Source organism: Rhinolophus sinicus, chromosome X, assembly GCF_036562045.2.
Source record: "Rhinolophus sinicus isolate RSC01 chromosome X, ASM3656204v1, whole genome shotgun sequence".
NCBI classification, from domain to species: domain Eukaryota; kingdom Metazoa; phylum Chordata; class Mammalia; order Chiroptera; family Rhinolophidae; genus Rhinolophus; species Rhinolophus sinicus.
Genome location: NC_133768.1, coordinates 49,222,676 through 49,246,528, shown reverse-complemented (window position 1 = coordinate 49,246,528; position 23,853 = coordinate 49,222,676). Strand labels below are relative to the sequence as shown.

The window sequence follows — 23,853 nt, the reverse complement described above, 5'->3', positions numbered from 1 at the left end:
TGAAATCTGAGGAAAGAGGTAGGGAGGAAGGTTAAGAGCGGAGTAAGACAAAAGAAAGAACTAGGAGGTTAGCTGGGTGACGAAAACCGTTAGGCGCTGGGTTCGACTAAGGTGCAGGAGAGGAACGCGAGGGGGAGGGGCGTAACCTCTTGCCCTCTGGCCCCCTGACGCCCCCCAGCGACTGCAGCCCACCCTAACCTCCTCTGCGGGAGGCAGCCATTTTGGCGTGGTCCCAGCTCCGCCCCTCCGGCGCAGACGGCTCCGCCTCCTGGCCGGCCTAGCGCAAAAACAGGAAGTGGGATCGCAAACCAGGGAACCTGTCTGGACGCAGCTGGGGACTAAGAAGACACTCAGAGCGTCCTCCTGTCAAACCCTTGCCGCTGCCCCTGGCTGTCGCCTCCCGAGAAAAGTCGTGGACTCATGTCGAATATGGAGAGTATCCTTTCTTGTCTGAAAAGCTGCTGCTAGGGCTTAGGTAAGGGGCGGATAGGGTCTGGGGCCCTGGGAGGAGCCGGGTGGTGACCTTTTATGTCTAGTTGTGGAGGGGTGAGGGCACTGATGCCGATTGATTAGCGTCAGCAGCTTGTTTTGTTTGTTGTTGTTGTTTTCTGGTAGTCGCCGCCATCCTAGAATCAGGGGACTTGGGACTGCTTTGATAAGAGTCAGAGGAGTGGCGGGACTGGTTTGAGAAGATTCTTGAGCGCGAACCCTCCCCTCCTTGAGGGCTAGTGTCACCTGTGTCCTTTCCCTGACTTTATCCACTTAGCAATCAGGGTGGATGGTGCAGAAACAGAGGCGGCAGGAGTTTGCCAGTGGTTTGGGGCGGAGGTATGGGTTTTGAATGCAATACGAGGGCAAATAGGTTTTGTGGAACTTCCTTTTTTTGCGTAGAGGTGACTAGTAATGAGGTAAAGTACTTAATACCGGCCCTCCCGAGTAAGTTTAGTGCTTGTGTATTTAATTTAGCACATGGGTAAACTCATATAGTTCCCTAAAGCAATAAAAATTCACCCGTTGCACCTCGGTTCCCTCTTAAGAATGAGGTGGGGTTAAGAACCAACCTGTATGAAGCCCTGAATTGAGGAATTAAATTGCTTTTCACAACTGAAATACCATCACAGGTTTTCCATATCGGTGTAATTCCTCCTTTTTCCAGGAGTGGGCATTATAGGAAATAGAGTAGCTTGGTATCTTGCCATTGAATGAAACTTGGCAAAATGGCAAAATATGGGTAATAGTATTTGTTTGATAGCTCATATTAAAGCTCTTTTGCCGTCATTAGTTTGTAAGTCTGAAATATAGAAATACTTTTGGTTTGAGGATTAAATTATATAAGCCATACTAGGAATATTGATAACATATATTGTAGTGAACTAACATATATTGTGCTGGACTGTCCAAGATAAATCAAGAATAAAATGTAAACACTTGAGGTGCAGAAATAAATCATTTTATGAACAGAATAGATAATTAAAAGGCCCAGTTATCACTGCAGTTTCAAGGATATAGTTTATGGAAGTGTGGTTGTGTTAGATGATTTTAAAATACAGTGTTATAAAGGAAAGACCACTGGACTGTGAGTCAGAAGATCACTTTGTAATCCCAGTTCTGCCTCTTAAACATGTGAAATCACATCGGGTAGGCTTAGGTACAGAAAAATTAACTTCAGTCATATAGCCTCTGCCATGCAAGGTTTACTCATCTACAAATATACTGACTGACCTGCCAACCTTATAAAGCTGTTATGAAAATAAAATGAAATAGAAGGGCATACTAAATAGTAAAATTTTACAGGGGTACAGGGGCAGCCGGATGGCTCACTTGGCTAGAGCGTGAGCTCTGAACAACAGGGTTGCAGGTTCAATTCCCACATGGGCCAGTGAGCTGTGCCCTCCACAACTAGATTGAAGACAATGAGCTGTCGCTGAGCTTCCGGAGGGACGGCTGAATGGCTCAGTTGGTTAGAGCGTGAGGTCTCAACAAGGTTGCTGGTTCAATTTCCACATAGGATGGTGGGCTGTGCCCCCGCAACTAAAGATTGAAAATGGCAACTGGACATGGAGCTGAGCTGCGCCCCCCATAACTAGATTGAAGGACAACGACTTGGAGCTGATGGGAGAAACACACTGTTCCTCAGTATTCCCCAATAAAATTAAAAAAAGAAAAAAGAGAAGCCAGGAGCCAAGATACCCATTAAAAAAAAGAAAAAGATAGAGTACAAATTGCTATCTTTTTCCCCAGTATTTGAGGTAATAGCTCTAAAATTGCTTGTGTTTTCTACTTTGATAATGCAAGTTAATTTTTCTCTACCTAAGCCTACCTGATGTGATTTTTAATAACAAGATAATTAGTTACTAATTTTATTTCACTGAAATGTATGCCTGACTAAAATTAATGATACTGTTATCAATAGTTTAATACCTAACAAATGAACTATTAACTACCCTTTAGTCTATTAAAGTGAGGTGAGGAAGTTTAACTTGACTCATACTGTCTGGCAGTGGTTACTTCTCTTGGTTCCATTTTGTAGAATCCAGACCTTTTCCTTAGAGTAGACAGGAGGAAAATGACATATGGACTCAGACCTGCCTTCCATAAATAAATAACTTGAACTGAAATTTCAGTAACATTTATTTGTCAGCTGTATATAATGCAAAAATCTCATTGTTATAGTATATAAGAAGATTAAATGTGCTAACTAATGAATTAGCATGGTACTTGTGACTAGTGTCTTTGGACAGTTAAAACACACTGAATTTATCCTGATTTATCATGGTGGATTTGATCAAATCTTACGTTAAAGAATTGGATGGAATGGCCAAAATTATTTGTTGTAGCATGTTCATATAGGTGTTTTACAAGTATAGAATTAACAGCAATATACGTGCAATATTAACAGTGTTTCAGGAGTAGTGTTTGATTAGCTATAGGAATGAAACAATAGAAGAGGAATAATTAAGGGATGCTTCCCCACTCCCCTATTCTTGTTTGGTTTTTTGTTTTGTTTTGTTTTGTTGGGTTTTTTTGCTTCTCTATGTTTCTACCCCTTTTCTGGTATTTTGTTGTTTTCGTTGGACCTAAGCATGCTTCATTTTCCAGGAAGCTTTCCATGTCATCTTTCTAATCTAACCCATCATCTCCAACAAACCTAAAAATCTGAGAGCATCAGGTCCCACTCCCACTCTGCCCCTTTTCCCATCTGTTTCCCCCTCCGTTTAGCCTCTTTTTTCACTATTGTAATCATGTTTCCTTTTTTTCTCTCTTTACATTAGACTGAGTTTCTTGAGGATTGGGTCCTTATTTAATATTTGAATTCTCATTTCATTGTATAGCGCTTAGCCATTGATGGACACAAAATGGGTAAATAACCTTCTATTAAGAATTCTTAACATATATTGACTCTCTGCTATGGGCTGAACAATGCACCCAGGCTGTCGATACAGAGGGTTATAAGACCCATTACCAACTCTGAGCAACTTTTGATCTGAGTCAGCACACACATGGGTGCGGGTAAATAGCAATATAAGGTAGCACATACTAACTTAGGTGAATACTAGAACAGCAGTTCTTGCTCTCATGTGTGGATTTACTAAACTCCTTGAAATTGTACGCACAATTTTGTATATTAGTATGTGCCTTTTTCCTGGTGAAAATATCTATAGCTGACATCTGTTTCTCTAAGGGATTCTAACCTGAAAAAGTTTGAGAAGTAATGAAATAGGTAATAGACACTAGATATAGTATGTATAGTATATATAATAGATATAGTATCTATTATATATATATTTTTTCTGAGAGTGAGTACAGAAATGGATGTGAACTGGACTGGTAGCATTGTCTCCTTTTGTAGTCTCTCAGGCAGATGAGACTGTGTTTTAAGCAAAGATTGCTAGTTACCTTAACAATGTCTGTTCACCATTATGAAAGGCTTTATATCGTAAAGCAGAACTAATTGCATATCAGAGTCTCTGAGGCTTTGCTAGTGTTAACAGATGTATTGTGATTTTTTTGACTCAGATATCAACAAAAATAAGACCTAGCCAGACAGTCAGCTCTAATGCATCTTTTGTAGCAAAAATTAATATAAGACCCAGTATTATATTATATTATATTATTAGACCCGGTCTTACATTATAGTAAAATAAGACCGGATCTTATATTAATTTGTACTCCCAAAGATACATTAGAGCTGATTGTCCGGCTAGGTCTTAATTTTGGGGAAATATGGTAGTAATGGCAATTTATTGAGCACTACTATGTGCCAAGCTCTGTGCTGGGGATTTTGTATATATTATCTCAAACTCTCAAAACAACTCTAGAAGACAGGTGGTAGTCTCATTTTATAGAAGAGGAAATTAAAGCTAAGAAAGCCACAGAGTTTGTAAGCATACAGTAAAGGATCTGGCCTGGGCTCCAAAGTCTGCTGTGTTCACTTTTGCACTGTGACTCTACAACTTATAGTGCAATTCAGTTATGTCTGATGGAGTCCTAGAGTTATGTAGAGCTACTTTTCCTGTATATTGACATTGCACTTGAGATTTTGCTTTAAAACAGTGCGTAAAACCATGAATTGCCACAATCATGTTAGGGAAAGCCTAGCTTAGATTCTCTTGAAGACAAGTCTAGTTCATAGGTATTTCCTATTAAAAGGTACACTTATATGATGTAATATTTAAAATTTTAATTTTATAGAATTGGAAGGTGGGGTATTACTTTCTGAAATTTTGAAATAATTGAAATGTTCAGATGATTCATTGATTTCCTTATTTATCAACCCCAAGGGCCAACCAGATGAATGAGTTTTTTGCTTTTGAATGGATTTTGACAGGAGGAGGGAAACCTATTGCCATTTATGGAGGTCTTTGAGACCAGTTTCTCAGAGTCAGTGTTATTGTTTATGTTAGCCAAAAGGCAAGGCTGGTTGTGGGTGCTAAACCTCACAGGGATTCAGAGGAGGGTAGTAGGAATGGGAGGGAGAAGAGTACACTAGGCATAGGAATTGTTTGTGAAGACACAGAGTCAGGTAACTGGTGGAGCCCGACATCACTGATGCACAGGGTGCTGGATCCTGAGATTACCCAACACCTATTTTAGGGCATTATGCATTATTCTATACATGTTAATAAATATTATCGTTCGGTCTTTCTAAATGTTCATCCATCAATAATAAAGTATTTCGGCCATTGTCTTTTCAGTGGGCAAAGTAAAACAAGTGCTGTCTTAATAGCAATCACTTTGCGAAATTGGATTTGTGATGAGTCAGTGAAGGAGATTATTCTGCCAGTGTTATTTTTCCAAATAGGGAAATACTCCAGGGATTTGTAGCCAACAATATATCAAGTCTAGTTCATAGCTCAAATTAGTAGTGGAATTGATGCCATTATTTTCCACATCAGCAATCAATTCCCACACTTCAATATCGAGGATATTCACTTACTGTAGTATACACAAAGGGTGATTATTTGAATAGCAGACACTTAAGAATCTCATACCCTGCTTGTGACAAGTACACGAGTTAGAAACAAGGTTTTAGACCCTGGGGTGTTTTGATTTCTGGCCTAGGACAAAAGATTCCTCATCAGAAAAACACTGGTGTTACAAGTTGTCTGAGCTACATAGACACATGAATTTATTTCACAGTGGTGATAGTCTAGTCTAAGATATGTAGTCTTCCTCTGTATATTTATGTGCTTATGCTTATTTCTACTTAAACTGTTGGTAATCTTGTCTCTCTTATATTTTAGTGTAAGGTTGAGAATTCATTTTCTTATTTCTGAATGTATAGAATTATTTGGAATAGGAAATGGTAAAAATTCACATATCCTTAATGGACAACTAGCCTCATGGTAGTTAATATTTCTTAAATTGAAAGGAACTTGGCTTGAGGGGGAGCGGGAGAGGGAGAGAGAATGCACGTGCATTTTCTGCTTTTATAGGACTGAATTGTTACTCTGAATTTAAGAACAAGTGTAATAATAGGGCTGTAGTTTTCAGAACTGCTAGTAATTGTGATTTAATCAATATTTTCATGCTTTATTTCACTAATCATTGTAGGATTGTATGAAGGACTTTTCATTGTCAAAATATCCCTCCTGGCACCTAAAAGTAAATTACATTTTCAATTATTTGAGGTACTTTAACATTTAATTTATAAGTATTCAAAAGTATAAAGTTTAGACTATTTACTAAGCCCCATATCTTTTTAAAGAGAAAATATTCCTGACAAGGACATATAAATACTTTGATTGTGCAAGAAAGTAACTGTTTATATAGAGCACCTTTCCAAAAAGAAACATTTAAAAATTGCATTATTTCTCATTCTTAGGTACTTTTATACTTTTAAGGTGTGAACATTTTTTTAAACAATAACCATTTAATACAATGAATAATGAGAACATTGCCATACACAGGGAAGCAGGTTTTGATTTGAGTTGCCATTTGTTTTAATATTCAAATCAGAATTTGTACTTCTTTAAATTTTTAGAAAGGCATTAAGGCACATATGCCATATATTGCATTATATCTTGGTAGCTTTGGGTATCACCTCATAATCACATACATTAATTTCTACATTGAAGCATGTGAACATTAAGTAGAATAAATTAAAAGCCTATACACAATTTGTTAGTTGAGATCAGGTTTTGTCACCCGATTTTTATAGTCAGATCATATTTTGTTACCAAATATAACGTTATGTATAACTTTAATTTTCAGAACTTTTTGGATTTTGCAATTGTGGATAAGTAATCATGGAGCTAGGAAGGGAGGGAAAGAGGAAGGATAAGAGAAAGGAGCAATGGAAGCATTCTGATAAAGGAAATCTGACAATAAAGTTCACGAACTCATCCAAGAAAAAGTGCTACATACCTCATTGCTGAATATCACTACCGTCACCTTCAAAATACTCCCCTTGGAAAGCTATGCACCGACGTCAGTGCCTAGTTCACCCGTCAAAGCAATTTTGGAATTCTTTTTCTGGAATGGCCATCAGAGCAGTCATGTTACCCTTGATGTCCTGAATGTCATCAAAATGTCTTCCTTTCAATATTTCCTTTATCTTTGGGAAAAGAAAAAAGTCATTGGGGCCCAGATCAGGTGAGTAGGGAGGGTGCTCCAATACAGTTAATTGTTTACTCGCTAAAAACTCCCTCACATACAGTGCTGTGTGAGTTGGTGCATGGTCATGATGCAAGAGCCATGAATTGGCGAAAAGTTCAGGTCGTTTTTGTCTGACTTTTTCATGCACCCTTTTCAGCACTTCCAAATAGTAAATTTGGTTAACTGTTCAGCTGGTACAAATTCATAAAGAATAATCCCTCTGATATCAAAAAAGTTTAGCAACATTGTTTTGACTCTTGATTTGGACTGACGGAACTTTTTTGGTCCTAGAGAATTGGCTGACTTCCATTGTTCAGTTTGATGCTTTGTTTCAGGGTCATATTGGTACACCCATGTTTCATCACCTGTGGTAAAATGGCCCAAAACATCATCTTGCCTCTCCAAAAGTTCTTGACAAACTTCTACTCTCCTTTGCTTTTGTTCATCGGTGAGCTTCTCCGGGACCATTTTTGCACACACGTTTCTCATGCCAAGATTTCCAGTTAAGGTTTTGCTAACTGGTTTTTCTATCAATGTTTAAATGGTCTGCTATACTTCTCACAGTCAGCTGACGATTTTGTCGCACAGTTCGACAAATTTTTGCACTGTTTTTGTCATTTCTGCTTGTTACTGGTTGCCCTGACCTTTTTTTTTTTTTTTTAATTTTTATTGGGGAACAGTGTGTTTTTCCAGGACCCATCGGCTCCAAGTCAAGTTGTCATTTTCAGTCTAGTTGTGGAGGGCACAGCTCACTGGCCCATGTGGGAATGGAACCAGCGACGTTGGTGTTATGAGCACTGCCTGTTCTCTAACCAGCTGAGCCAACCGGCCGCCCTTTCCCTGACCTCTGTTCATCAGAGACAAGTTCTCTTCCCTCAGAAAAACGTTTAATCCATTTTCTTCATGGCATTATCCCCATAAACTTGGACTAACACGTCCCTGATTTCACTTGCACTCTTGCTAAGTTTAACAAGAAATTTAATGTTTGTTCATTGCTCTAATTCAAGCTCAGTCATTCTTGTGATGGCACACAAAAACACGCAACAACAATAATGAATGCCACTCAGCAAGACATTGCCACATGTCGACATGAACACAGCTGTGAGACACTGATATACCAAAGTTATGAAACCTTACCAAGCTGTTTGTACTGTGCTGCCAATGTAAGTGTATGAAGTTCGCGAACTTAATTGTCAGACATTGTAGTCTGTACTCATATATGTATCTCAAAAGAATCAAATAGAGATCCATGATTTCTTTTTCTTTTAAAGTAAAGTTTATTGGGGTGACAATGGTTAGTAAAGTTATATAGGTTTCAAGTATCCGATTTTGTAATACATCATCTATATCTATTTTGTGTTCACCACCCAAAGTGAGTTCTCCTTCCATCACCATATATTTGATCCCATTTACCCTCATCTACCATCACCCCCTCCCTTGCCCTCTGGTGACCACTAACTATTGTGTGTGTCTATGAGTTTTTGTTTCTTTGTCTTTGTCTTGTTCCTTTGTTGCTTTCAATTATATATGATTTCTCATGTTGCTTATGATAGCAACAGAAACGTTACAGTATTTCAATTTTCCTGTGGAAGAGGATTCTAAGTCAGTTTTTTCTAAACCTAGATGTGCATGAAAATCACCTGGTGAGCTTTTAAAAACTACAAATTTCTGAAACTCATCCCAGATCCACCCAATGGGAAATTCCAGAGATTGGGTCCAAAACTCTATTTTTAAAGAGCTTTATTGGTAATTGTTATACTGCTCGTCTATGATGAGGTTTCAAAATCCAATCAAAATGGGAAAAATAAAAAGGGACAATGTAGACACAGAGGAAAAACTGAGGGTTGCTAGATGGGAGAGGGGGTGGGGATAAAGGGGAAGGTGAGGGGATTAGAAAACAGTCAGTAACTACAAGATGGCCATGGGGTTTTGAAAATTTGGGGAATGTAATCAATAATGTTGTAAAGATTTTGTAGGGTATCCGATGGACACTTGTCCCATTTGGGAGACCACCTCAGGGATGATGTAGATGCCTGATCACTGCACTGTACACTTGAAGCTGAACAATAATGAATGCCAACTATAATTTTGTGTGTGTGTGTGTGTGTGTGTGTGTGTGTGTGTGTGTATGTATATACTTACAAGAAGCGGAGTATAGCTTTAGGAATAGAGACAGTGGAAATGTAATGGCTCTGTGCGATGTCAGAGTGATAGTGGATGGGGGGAGGGAGGTTCACACAGTGTGAGGGATATAAATGATAAACGTCTGAGTATTACTTTGTCTTGTGCACCTGAAAGTAATATAAATAAATTAAAAAATAAATAAATAAATAAATAAATAAATAAATAAATAAATAAAAATAAGAAAAGAAATAGTAGGCAGGGAAGCTGGACAAGTAAGAGGTTCCGATCCTGCAAAGTCTTGCCTCACTGCTGCTGGAATTGAGAGTGTGGCTGTCAGGAAGGTTCCTGGTATTTCTAATAATTCACCTTCTCCAGACAGTTTTATGTAGTGAGGTTTAGGAGAGAATGAGCAGGTCATTGATAGAAAATATGCACTAAAATTACCCCCAAATTACCTTATTTTTAAAGCCTTTCTTATAAATAGATCAAGGCTGTGTATATCTATGGGTGTGAGTGACCTTAGTCAGTGATTCCATTAACCCAGTAAAAACTGTTTAAACAAAGCATCATGGAGTTTTCAAGTATATAATACTTGAATCTCACACTCCCTGAACAAGCTACTGACAAATGTGATTTTATTGCGTCCCTTCCCTCCTAAGCTGCATGGAGGTTAATAAAGTTACTTCTAGCCAATTCACTTGGTTTGGTAGAGTGTTTTTATTTGCTCCTTTCTGTGAGATTGTTTTCGTCTTCAGGAGGAGATAGACTGACTTTATGATGTAACATTGATAGCAGATTACAATAAAATGAATGCTGTGGGGAAAAAAAAGGGACAATGTAAAAAAACATTTTCCATAACTAATTGTATTCAACTTTAAAAGCTGTCCTTTATTCTGAGGCTCTCTTTCCTACATTTTTTGTGTTGGTATATTCTTTCTTTTAATTATACCAATCCACGAAATTTAAAAAGTCTGAGATCTGCTTTGACCTTGGTTTTCTAACTCTTTTAGAACCGTTTTTTTGTGTGTTTTTTTCTGAATGAAATCTTATGTGGAATCCTAATAATAGAAACAGCATTGTATTAGTGTAAACTTATTTACAAACATAAATGTGATATTGATTTCTCTTGTCCAGCATCAGTGATGCTTTTTTCCAAGTATATCATGTACCACTGCAAAAACACTTTTCTAGCTATTCATTTATTTAAAGCTATTGAGTACTTCTCTTAAGCACTGCACTAGGCTAATGATATAAGGATGATTAAGACTGATTCTGATTTCAGGGTGTCCATAGTCCAGTTGAAGAATCAGATTTATAAACAAGGAATCATTATGTACAGAAAAAACACATAACATGATATATAAAGTAACATGGGAATACAAAGTAGCTATTAACACTGTAAACTTCAAATTGTGTTTTTACAGAATGAAGGCATGTTTCATTTTATTGTGCTTTACAGATGTTGTGGTTTTTACAAATTGAAGGCAAGACCCTCTACCAGAAAAAGATTATGACTCACTTTATTGCAATACATGTTTTATTGCAGTGGTCTGGAACTGAATCCCACAATTTATCCATTCTCCTAGTGACAAACATTTAGATTATTTCCATTTTTCCTGTCATTACAAATACTGCTATTATCATTCTTGTACATATTTCCTATGTCGACTGAGGACAATATTTCTAGGGTATATACCAAGGAATGGGATTGCTGGGTTGGAGAATATATGTCCTTTCACATTTCTATGTTGATATTATGTTACCTGAAAGTAATAATGCTTTAATGATTTCCACTGTAATTTGTATACCTTTTATTTCTTTTTCTTTTCTTATCATGCTTGCTGGGATTCCATAGCAGTGCTTAGTTTAAAAACATATATAGCAGGATTTTCTTGTTACTGACTTTAAAGGAATTCTAACTATTCACTATTAAGGATGGTGATACACTTTGTTTTTTCAGGTTAGAAAGTTTTTTTCCATTCATAGTTTGCTGGGAATTAGGTCACAAACCATTCATCTGAATGTTGGTTTGATGAATCTATTGAATGTTGGATTTATTTAATGTTTTTTCTTTAAATATTGAGATTGTCATCTGTGTTTTCTCCTTTAATCTAATGTGGATAGTTTAATCCTTTAATCTAAATGTTTAATCCTTTAATCTAAAATTCGTGGATAGTTTATTTTTTTGTTTGTTTTTTGTTTGTTTGTTTGCTTGATGTTTAACCATCCTTGGCATTTCTAGGATAAGCACATCATAAATTTGAAGTATCTTTAATGCATTGCTCAGTTGCTAATATTTTGTCTAGTATTTTTGCATTTATGTTCATAAGTGAGGAGTTTGATATGTAATTGTCCATTCACATATAGTATTGTTTTCTGATTTGGGTATCAACGTTGAAAAGTGTTCCTTCTTTTTTCTATTCTTTGGAAGAGTTTGTATAAGATAGGAATTGCTTTTTTCTTAAATGATTGCTGTAATGCACCAGTAAAACCATGTAGGCCTGTGTCTGTTGCTAGTTAATTAATTTATATGTTAAAATATTTTAACATACTGAATCAATAATTTTTTTAAAATTTATTTTTTAATTCTTTAATATCGTCCTAGGATTGTCCATTTTGTCTAAGACTTTCAATTTATTGGCATTACGTTCATATTTTTTTATTCACATATCTTTATTGTATCTGCAGTTATTTTCTCCTTTTTCATGCCTGCACTGTTCGTTTATAACTTTTTTGTTTCTTGATCAGTTTCTACAAAGGTATGCTAATGTGGGTCTTTACAGAGAACTCAACTTTGGCCTTTGATTTTTTCTGTTAAATCTTTGTTTCTATTTTTTCCTCTGAGATTTTTTTCCCATATGCTTCTTTGAGTTTATTCTATACTTTTCCTGATGTTGTGAGATGAATGCTTATTGTGTTAATTTTTAGCCTGCCTTCCTTCTAATGTGAATTTTTAAGGCTAGAAAATTCCGTGGCTTTAGTTCTAAATCCCACAAGCTACATTCCACTCATTTCATTGTTACTCAATTCTGTTTTTTAATTGTTCGTTTTAGTTTCTTCTTTAATCCATATGTAGATTTTTAAATTCCCAAAATATATTTTAATAAACTTTTTATATCAAACAGTTTTAGATTCTTACAGAAAAAATATGAAGAGAATTCCCATATTAATTAATTCATCTTTAGTTGTGGTTAGACAGCAAGTTCATCTGATATCTATTATTTCAGATTTGCTTTATGTCTAATGCATGATAGGTTTTCGTATGTCTCATATGCTTGAAAACTATGTGTATTCTCAAATTATTGGGTACAGGATTGACTATAGTTTTCTATATGCTTATTAAATTAAACTTCTTAATTGGGTCATCTGTAACTTCTATCTTAACTGAATTTGGTTAGTTACTGAGAGAGTTTTGTTAAAATCTCCCAAGCGTGATCATTTTCTCTGTCAGTTTTATATATGTATACACAAAGACACTTCGAGGCTATGTAGGAGGTACATGGAGATTTAGAATTATTTAATCAGCTTGTAAATTAATTTTTTTATCATTTTATAGTGGCAACTTAAGAAATGTCCAAACCTGTAGAGAATTTTAATGAGTTTATTTGAGCCAAAGTGACAATTGCCGGGAAAGAAAATCTCCAGATTAAGAAAATGCTCTGGAGAATAGCAGTTTTGCAGCTTATTTTCTACGTTAGACTCAAAGGAGGAGATATAAGAAGGGTTATGTGAAATCCATTTGTGGTAGATTGATGGGGTGGGAGAAAACAAAGTGGGGGAAATCTCTGGGATTGGATAAAAAGTAAAACGGAGAGTTGCATAGCTATTTTACATTGGTGGGTGCAGGATAGTTAATAATTAACATTTACAATACATAGAGATGGTATTCCCGGAACAAGATGACAATGAGGGGTTCTATGGGCTATGCCCTGAAGGGTCTGGAAAAAAGGGATTACTTTGACATTCCAAGGTATGTTAGATGCAAAAAAGACAATAGACAGGCTTACTTAAGGTAAAGATCGATCTTTGCCAAGGAAACTACAGGCCATGGATATGAGTGCCTGTCATGACCCTCTTTTAATTAGGAATTTTTATGTTCAGACCATCCTATGTGGTTAATTTTGATCTCTAAGTTTATAGGGCCTGCCATGCAGGCCTGCCCTGAGCTTGTCAGGTTTAGTATGTGGCCCCTTTTTCATCCACAATAATAACCCCTACTTTTTAAAAATTCCTAATACTGCTTTACATAGTTTGTTTTGATTGATACTAATAAAGCTACACCTGTTTTTTTTAGGTTAGTATTAATATTTGTCTAACTTTTTCTGTCTTTTTACATCTCACCTTGGTGTTTTAAAGTTCTATTTAAAGTGCATAGCTATAATTTGTTTCATTATTTTTTAATCCAACATGATATTTTGGGGTTATTTCTATCCTTTTATTTTATTTCTGTTTATCCTGTTTTTTGCTACCTTCTTGTGGAATGATTAAGTGGTTCACCCCATTTTTCCCTCTACTATTTTGGAAGTTAATGCTATTTCCTTAGCAGTGCCCTTCACATTTTAACATGCATAGTTAATCTAATATCTAAATAATCAGAAAATTTCTCCCAAATAATACAATGATTTTTAAACATTTAACTTTAATCACCCCATCCTCTGTCTTATATGTTTTCATTGTCTGATTATGTTTGTTCTGCTTTTTTTTATTTCCCAAATTAGACATTGAGATTATTTTATAGTCAGTGTTTCTTTGGATTTGCCCATGTTTACCAGTCTCTATGCTCACTAAGCCTTTCATTATGTCAGACCTAACTTTCTTTCTTGTGAAGTACAGTTGGTCATCATTATTCAGTCATCATTATTCGTGGGTTTTGTATTTGCAAATTTGCCTGGTTGCTATAATCTATTTGTAACCTGAAAGTCAGTCCTTGCTGTGCGTCAGGGTCATTTGTGGACATGCTCAGGCAGTGACAAATTTGAGTGGCTGGAGGCGCAGATCCACATCTGAGGTTGAGCGGTGCAAGGCTCTGCCTTCTTACTTCAGCTCTTCTGCTATAAGCAGTATCTCTCTTGCTTTCTGTTTAGTGCCACGTTTTTTGTGCTTTCTGTTGGTGATTTCACTGATCCCCGGGTATTATTTTGAAGTACTGCATAGTGTTCCTAAGTGCAAGACTGTGATATGCCTTTTGGAGAATATGTGTGTTAGATAAGGTTCTTTCAGGCATGTGTTATACTGCTGTTGGCTGTGACTTCAATGTTAATGAATCAACAATATATATTAAATAAGGTGTGTTAAAACAGAAATACACATGAAACAAGATTATATATTGATAGTGTCTAGAGGCTCGCAAGAATCTAACCAAGTATTTCCCTTAGGAGCAATGAATAATACAAATCCACTGTACATCCTTTGGAAGTTACTTTAGCATTTTGTTTCAAAATTCTGCTAAGTTTGATTTTTGTAAGTAATCTGAATTTTCACTATGGCTCTTTAAAAGTAATTTTTGTCTGGTGTTCCAAGGTTTACTATGGTGTATCCAAGTGTGGATTTATATATATATTTATTTTATTATTTACTTTTTTAGTGTGGATGTATTTTTATTCATCCTGCTTGGGATTTTTTTTGAGAGATTTCCTGAATCTAAAGATTTTATTCCTCTCATCAGTTATGGAAGACTCTCAGGCATCATCTCTTTGAATATAACCTTTCACAGAGGTTCTCTTTATTATGTCTTCATGGGATACCTAATATTAGACCTTTTTTTGTATTTTCTTCTCTTTCATATTAACCTTAATTTTCACTCTAATCTCAATTCAGATCTATATTCAGTTTGCTGATTTTCTCCTCAGCTTTATCTAATTTTCTTTTATCTCCTTTGTTTTCTCCCCAGCTATGAACCAAGGCCCATGACAGTTACCACAGTCATCTCCTTCACCAGCTCGGAAGACTATTTTTCTATCCCACCCTTATGCTAATGTTGTAGCCCTCAGGGGTTCCTTCTAGCTTTGTTCAGACAGTTCAGCACCTCATCTTCTGTGGGCCCAGTAGGGGGCTTTGGCTTCAGGAGCTTCAGGGCTTACCTGCTGCTGATATTTGCTTCTTCCTCTTTGATTCTGTACCCTGAGTATTTCCCTTCCTTTTTTGCAAGCTAAACTCTGTATTCAAAAGGACATTTGTTGTATTTTATGCAGTATTTCCATGTGTTTTTCTAAATCTCTAGACTTCCATATTTATGGAAATCGTTCATGTCTTAGAATGAAGGGGGAAAAGCATTCTGGTCTCAAATGGACTTCTATAATGGATCTGCTATTAATTTTTGGCCAGTATTTTATACCATGATCAATATTAACTATTAATATTAAATAATTTAGCTGTCAATCCTCAGTACTTGCATTTTATAGTAAATTTCAGGTTTAAGGGAAGCTGAAATTATTTTTTAAAAGCAACAAATAATATTAATTATAGGAATTCATCTAAAATAATTGGCTATTTAATTGAGCTTTTAACTATAGTAACTTTTTCTATAGAGAGTGTGATTCTGTTTGGGAGATGATTTGGGAAATGAAAAATTTATTTCTTTTTCTGTCTTTATTTCCATCTATATTAGTGATTCGGATTCTCAGCTCGGTTGGAATTTGACCCCCCACCCAGGTGATCCCCCACCCAGGTGACTGGATAAAAAGACATTTTTGTTCCAGTTAGGGGGGAGGATGCTAGTGTCCTCCAGTGACTAGTAATCTGGAATGCTAATAAACTTCCCAGAATTCACAGGACAGTACTACAACAAAGTATCGTCTGGCCCAAAATGTCAATAGTGCTTAGGTTGAGAAACCCGATCTGTAATCTTAAGAAACTATAACTTTCTCAGTAAACTAGCTGAAAATGATAAATCTTACTTATAAATGTAAAGTATATTTTACATTAAAAGTACCCAGAAATTCACGCACATATACTCATTTTCGTAACAATTCTAGGTATATCTATCATTGATGAAAAATACTCAGGGTAGCAAAGTCATCCCTCTTATTGTTATTCGTAAACAAGGTGTTAAATTAGAACCATGGAGCCATTGATACATGAACAAGGTAGCTTAATTTATGATTTAGCTTTGGTAAATAAAACCATCAAATAATTCTTGTTTTTTGATAGTGATATAATGCATCCTAAAGTCAGCTCTTTATACACTGTATGTGTACCTTTCAAAAAAAAAAAAAAACTAACCTTTTTCATAGATGTTCTGAAGAAATACAGATTCAGGGTTAAAAAGAAAGTAGATTTTACCATTTTCTACAAGGCAGGAAACACATAGACTTCTTAACTAGTCATTTAATCATGACACAAACCAGTTGATTTTAAAATAATCCACACTGCTTTGTCATGTTCATGTGCAAATACTTCATATTTGTTTTTTGTTTGTATCGTGAAAATGAAAGATTTATGGATCACTAATTGGAGTCCTATTGAATAGAACACTTTTCTTCCCATTATTACTATTTTTTAATTTAAAATGTTTAATCTTAAAATAGTTATAGACTTAAAGAAAATTGCAAAAATAGCAGTTATTTTATATCCTTCACCAAGCTTTGCCTAATGTTAACATCGTACAAAACTATAGTATAATTATCAAGAATAGGAAATCAACATCACTACAATATTATTAATTAAACTACAGTCCTTACTTGGATTTCACCAGTTTTTCCACTAATGTCCCTTTTTCTGTTCCAGGATCCCATATTGCATTTAGTTTGCTTGTCTCCTTCGTCTTTGCCACTCTATACCAGTTCCTCTGTCTTTCTTTGCTTTTCATGAAATCGAAACTTGAAGAGTACACTGGTCAGTTATATCCAAGGATGTGTCTTAGTTCAGCATTGTCTGATGTTTTCTCTTGAGTAGATTGAGGTTATGTGTGGGTTTTTTTTGTTTGTTTTTTTGTTTTTTTTTGGCAACACCACCGTAGAAGTGATTCTGTACCCGTCTCAGTTCATCATTTTGGAAGGTAAATGATGTTGAAATGTCTTACTACTGGTGATGTTATCCTAGATAAAGTTGTGTCTGTCAGGTTTCTCTACTATAAAGTTGCTACTTTCCCTTCATAATTAATAAATATCTTTCTTGCTGTTAATTTAATGAAGTTTTAAATAGAAAACAAATGTGGAAAGGATAAAAATTGTTCTGCTTTCTCAAATTATTTGTGAAGAGTTGGTTTAAATAGCATAATTTTATCTGATAGTTTTTATAAATTTAATTTCTTGTTTTCAGTTAGGTTGGGAAATGAATAGCCTTAACATATTTACAGAACACCTATTTAACTTGAAGTTTACAGCAAAAGAACTTAATAGGAATGCCAAGAAATGTGATAAAGAAGAAAAGGCTGAAAAGGCCAAGATTAAAAAGGTAAGCGTTTTAAATATTTTTACCTTTTTTAAGACTCACGAGATAAGCTCAGTTAATCATTGAAGAGTGATTAATTGTTTCAGTTTATTTTATATTGAAGAAAGATTACTGGCTTTAGCATTCTAAATAAAATATCTATTTAAATTTTATTATCTGACATAGTTAATAATGGCTCTTTTGTTTATTACTATTTATGTGTTCAAGTGTGGCTCACATACAGACTATAACTGTTCTGTTACCTGCATCTAAAGACTATTCTTTGCTTTGTTGCCAAAACCACTCTTACTGAGAAGTATAAAGCCTACATGGAAGAATAATATTTAACATTTTGGCTCATTTTAGTTTCTGTAGTCTCTAAAATTTTATACCTAAACAGTATATAACATTAATGCATATTGTGATTTGTGTACTGTATATTTGCTAGGAGGATTCACAATACTCAGAATATTGTTGTACTCATGGCTATGATGTATTACACTGAAAGGATACAAAGCAAAATAAACAATAAAAAAAGCCATAAAAAAGGAAGGAAATCCTGCCATTTGAAACATGATAGTCCTTGAGGGCATTATGCTAAGTGAAATAAGTCAGACAGAGAAAGGCAAATACCATATGATTTCACTTATGTGGAATCTTTAAAAAAAAAAAAAACTCAGAGAGAGACAACAGACTGGTGGTTGTTGAGGGCTGGGGGGTGGTTTGAGTGAAGTGGGTGAAGGTGGTTGGTCGAAAGGTACAAACTTCTGGTTATAAAATAAGTCCTGGGGATATAATGTATAGTATGATGACTATAGTTAATAATACTATATTGTATATTTGAAAGTGTCTAAGAGAGTAGATCTTAAAAATGCTCATCACAAAAAAATTGTAACTATGTGTGGCTATGGATGTTAACTAGGGGGGAAAAAAACTTGGGAAGTGTGTGAGGTTGCATATCCTAGTGTACACATATTTATCACATTGCTGCTTGTATTAGTCAAGAATTGGAAACAGACTAACTACCCAGCAATCAGGGATTTTAATCAATCCATGTTCTCAAATTTCAGTCACTTCTGTACCTTCTCGACTTTGCTTTTTTGGAGGACCATCTGAACTATTTGACATTTTCCTTTAAATTGACACTTAACTTTAGCCCTGCCCAAAACTCTTATACTAGGAAAAGCATGAATTTATCTTAGTTACATCCATTTCAAATATACATTTAAATAAATGCATAATTAAAATGAAGATACTTATGTCTGTATTAACATCTAATATCATTTCATGTACTATCAGTAGTAGTTGTACCACACACGAGAAAGCCCTGGTTAATGGCACATTCATACTACACAGGCTTTAGAAATGATGATGTAGTTATATATTTGATTTAAGAAGATGTCTTTTTAAATATTAGGTGAGAAAACAGTATGCTTTATGCATTTAACTTTTAAAATAAATTTATATTGGAATGAATAGGTTTTTGTACTTGGAATACTATACACTCACTAAAATATTAACAGTGGTAATGGCTCAGTGATGTGATTATGGGAAATGTTTTAAACTTTATATTCCAATTTCTTAAAATACTAACAAGCATATATTTTCTAATCATAATTTAAAAATTAAAGAACACACAGTGTATAGATGATGTATAGATGATGTATTGCAGAATTGTACACCTGAAACCTATATAACTTTACTGACAATTGTCACCCCAATAAAAATAAAAAAAAAAAGAACTATAAATTCTCCATTTATTTCCTTAAAAACTAATTGTAAAAGCTCTTAAATATTATTAAAAATAGTTAATTTGGGGTTTTCTCTTTTTAAAATATCTGTACTTTTGCTTCCTTTCTTTACCAATATTTACTTTTGCTCTTTGTCTTCACCATTACTTACTTTTGCTCTGCTTAAAACAGGCCATTCAGAAAGGCAATACAGAAGTTGCAAGAATACATGCTGAAAATGCAATCCGCCAGAAGAACCAAGCAATTAATTTTTTGAGAATGAGTGCTAGGGTTGATGCTGTGGCAGCCAGAGTTCAAACTGCAGTAACAATGGGCAAGGTAAGGCTTGATACCTATAAACAGTAGTAACTCTTGATTTAAGTTTAATGAGAGTATTAGGAGTTGTCAGAAATGTAAATTCATTGCAAGGTGCTACATGGTGCTGGTAAAGGCCTTCATGGGCAAGAGAGAAATAGTCAGAGTGCTTGGTGAGGAAAATGATTTTGTCAGTGGCTTTTAAACTATGGCCTATTACTTGTCTTCCAGTGAAAAGATGGTCGGTGCCTAGACCAGAAATACACACTATATTTTTACTGTTAAGGAAAGGGTAGACAAATTTCATAAGTTGGTCTGTAAGTAATGTATTTAAGAGACTACATACATTTTGAGATTACTTATAGTACGCTCAAACTTTTTTTGTTGTTGTTTTGTTTTGTTTTTATACTCCCAATAGGTAACCAAGTCCATGGCAGGTGTAGTTAAGTCTATGGATGCTACATTGAGGAGTATGAACCTTGAAAAGGTAAAAAATATATATATGTATTTGATGTCAGATAGCATCTTTTCAGTGTAAGTTTTTCTTATGGCCATATTTCTTTTTACAGATTTCTGCCCTCATGGACAAATTTGAACACCAGTTTGAAACACTGGATGTTCAAACACAACAAATGGAAGACACAATGAGTAGCACTACAACCCTAACAACACCACAAGTAAGAATAGTTTCTCTACTTAGAATAACTTTTTCAAATTACCCAACTTCAAAATAGAATGGCTTTGTGAGCCTAAATCATATCTAGAATGCAAAGTAAACATGGTGTATCTCCAAAATGCAAGTAGGAAGTTATGCTCTGCCCCTGGATTCCTGAGAACATGTTGCAAGATGACATTCCCTATTTTGTTTTGAAGTTCTAAGACTCATACTAGGTCACATATCTCAGAGCGTTTAGACCTTGATTTTTCCTTGCTGCCAGTGGTTCTTACTGATGAAGGCATTACAATAGATGCTAACTGAGGCCAGTGGGTATTAGGTATTATCCTGAGCCTCAGCTAATTCATCTTATTGCAAATGTTTTTCTGCTTCCCCCCTATTCTTTAGGTATGTTATTTATGCACAAGTCACAGGTGAACGCAAAGTAAATGACAAGATCGATTATTTTTCAGAAAACTAGGATGTTTACTAAACAACTTAGAGATGTGCTGCAGAGAAAATTAATTAAAATGTGAAACTAGTTTGTATGTGACACAAGCCATAAACAGTTTTGTGAAATTTAAATATTCAGATAGAAAATTTCATTATCACTCTTCTCTTTGATCCTAGTACCTATCACATGGTTAATCAAATAAACAAAGAACTTGTTACTACTACTTGGGATGCTAATATGGAAAAAATATAATTTACAAAATAGGTTAGGAAGAAATCAGCAACCATCCATCAATATTTGCAGATAACTCTTTTCACTAACAGGTAAATAATAAGAGAACAAGCTATATTCAAGTTTTAGAGTTAAGAAGAAAGAATTCATGCGTATGTCTTATAGTGAGCATATATTTAGCCATTACTTTTCTACCTTCTCTAGAGCCTTGATCCCCAAAATCTCGTTCAAGAATTAGGAACATATACATCATCTGGAAGCTCATTAGGAATGCAGAAATTCAGACCCCATCCACAGACATACTGAATTAGAATTATTTTATTAAGATTCTCAGATGATTTTTAATGCACTGAGTTTGAGAAGCACTGTCCTAGTGTTTCTGATTCTTATTCACGCACCTTAAGTGATCCCCAGGTGATTTTATGAAATACAGGTGAATTGGAAAAATGACTTGAAGTCAGGATATTTGGATTTCTAATCCCCACTCTACCACTAATTAACTTTGGGATCTTAAGATATTTATTTATTAATAAATAATAAATGTGTACCTGTGTACCTCAGTATCCTTAGCTGTAAAATTAGGGGTTGGATCTGATGATATTTAAATGTCTTTTAGCTCTGAAAATCTTGAGATTCATTCACCCAACATTTATTGAATGACCTCTCCTGTTTCAGATATTGGGTTAGGTGCTGGGGACATTCAAATATATACAAAACATTCTCCATAAAAACTCAACCAAAACTTAGAACAGAAACGGAGAGGGTTTAACACATTTAGGGCCCAAATTGTCATACTCTGCTAATGAGAAGTTAGAATTTAAATTGGCATATCCACTTTGGAGAAGCAATTTGGTAATATCTATAATCTGTTCTTAACATAGCCAGAGTGATCCTGTTAAACAAGTCAGATCATGTTACTCTTCTGCTCAAAACCCTCCAGTGGCTCCACATCTCCTTCAAAATAAAAGCTAAATTCTTTACAATGGCCTGTATGTAAGGTCCTGTGGGATCTGCCTCTCCCTGCTTCTCTAACCTTATATCCTACTACTGTTCAGCACTCTTCTTAGGGACTTACCCTCCTTGTTATTTCTCAAACACACCAAGTTCATTTCAGTCTCAAAGCCGTTCCTCTTGCAGTTTACTTTGCTTGAATGTTCTTCCTCCATCTAGCAGTCATCCTCATTGCCCACTCCGTATCTCCTTCAGCTCTTTGTTCAGATGTTATTTTCTCTCAATGAATCTTTCCTAACCATCCAACTTAAAAGTACAACAGCACACCCGCCATTCCTTATACTTCCTACATCACTGCTTTATTTTTCTCCATAGTACTTATCACCTTCTAATATACCATATAATTTTTTTAAAAGTTATAATTGTCCCCCTCTTTCACATGCACATGCAAGAATGTAAGCTTAACAAAGACAGGGATTTTTTTTAAAATCATTTTTGTTCATTGATGCATTCCTAGCACTTAAAACAATATCTGGCATAAAGTAGGTCCTCAATTAATATTTGAATAAATCAGAGTGTATGAAAGTGTATGTAACTTATAATCTAGTTCTTCTACTTCCAAATTTATACACAAAGAAACCTCTACATGTGTACAAAAATACTTATACATGAGACTGTTCATTGCACCGTTGTCTGTATTCAGGAGAATTTAAGGAAAAAGTCTGAATGTCTAGAATTGAATGGATAAATAAAATTGAAAGTATTTATATACTGTAGTATTACATAGGAGTGAATGTGAATGAACTAGATCTTTAGATCTCAATATAATTAGATCTTACAATGCTGAATGAGAAAAGCAAGTTGCACAATAGTATACATATTATATTACTGTTTAAGTAAATTTAAAACACACAAATAATGGTATTTTAGATATAAAGTAAATTTTTTTTTACCAAATGTAAATGCACATAAGCAGTCAGTCTATTATTTTCTGAACTTTTCCTGCATTTTGGAAATATTTTAAAAGTTAATGAGAAAAGAGAAACTTAAGGGCCAACAATAAGGGTAGTTAGTGAGTTGCTAAAATCATACACCTTGCTAATGGTAGAGCTGGGACTCATCTTAGAAATCCCACTTGTATGTCCAAAATATTTTTAACCACTAAGTTAAAAACAAGAGGTTTTGTTTGTTTGTTTTTAATTGGGGAATATTGGGGAACAGTGTGTTTCTCCAGGACCCATCAGTCGTTGTCCTTCAATCTAGTTGTGGATTGCGCAGCTCAGCTCCAAGTCCAGTCACCATTTTCAATCTTAGTTGCAGTGGGCACAGCCCACCATCTTAATTGAACCGGCAACCTTGTTGTTAAGAGCTCGCACTCTAACCAACTGAGCCATCTGGCCACCTGACTAGGGACTCAGCAGCAGTTCGTTGTCTTCAATCTAGTTGTGGAGGACACAGCTCACTGGCCCATGTGGGAATTGAACTGGCAACCCTGTTGTTCAGAGATCGCGCTCTAACCAACTGAGCTGTCTGGCCGCCCCAAACACAAGAGTTTTTTTTTTTTGTTAATCAGACTATTTCCTGAGAAATCCTGTACTGCAGTAAATATCTCAATATACTTATATTTTATTCATCTCTAGATATTTTTAAAGAGTAATCTTTAATATCAGTTTTGTATCAACTAACAGAACGGTTATGATTAATCTAAAATTCAAATCTATTTAAATACAAGCAAAGTGGATTAGAAAAGAACTTTATAAATTGGTTTACTCTGAGAGCTACATTACCCAGATTCAAATTATATGTGAATATCACTGCTAATATTTTTACATAGCCTCATAATTTAAGGCTTTATCATTTAACATTATTCAGAAATATTAATAAATCTTTTTTGAAATAATTCAGCTCCCTCTAGTGGTAAACAA

At 35.1% G+C, this 23,853-nt stretch overlaps 1 protein-coding gene across 2 annotated transcripts in view; it reads left to right on the top strand.

The window, feature by feature from the left end:
* The first annotated feature begins 278 nt into the window (after nt 1-278).
* The window catches only part of LOC109437976 (charged multivesicular body protein 1B2), a 29,497-nt gene continuing 5,922 nt past the window's right edge, over nt 279-23,853 (top strand). Inside the window, exons 1-5 of one of the 2 annotated variants that reach the window (XM_019717530.2) lie at nt 279-436; nt 17,519-17,616; nt 19,515-19,661; nt 20,056-20,124; nt 20,207-20,314. In XM_019717530.2, the coding sequence (XP_019573089.1) occupies nt 421-436; nt 17,519-17,616; nt 19,515-19,661; nt 20,056-20,124; nt 20,207-20,314 (438 nt within the window). In that variant the 5' untranslated portion in view covers nt 279-420. Of the gene's footprint in view, nt 476-17,481; nt 17,617-19,514; nt 19,662-20,055; nt 20,125-20,206; nt 20,315-23,853 lie in introns of both variants that reach the window. The other variant, XM_019717527.2, reaches the window with a different exon arrangement.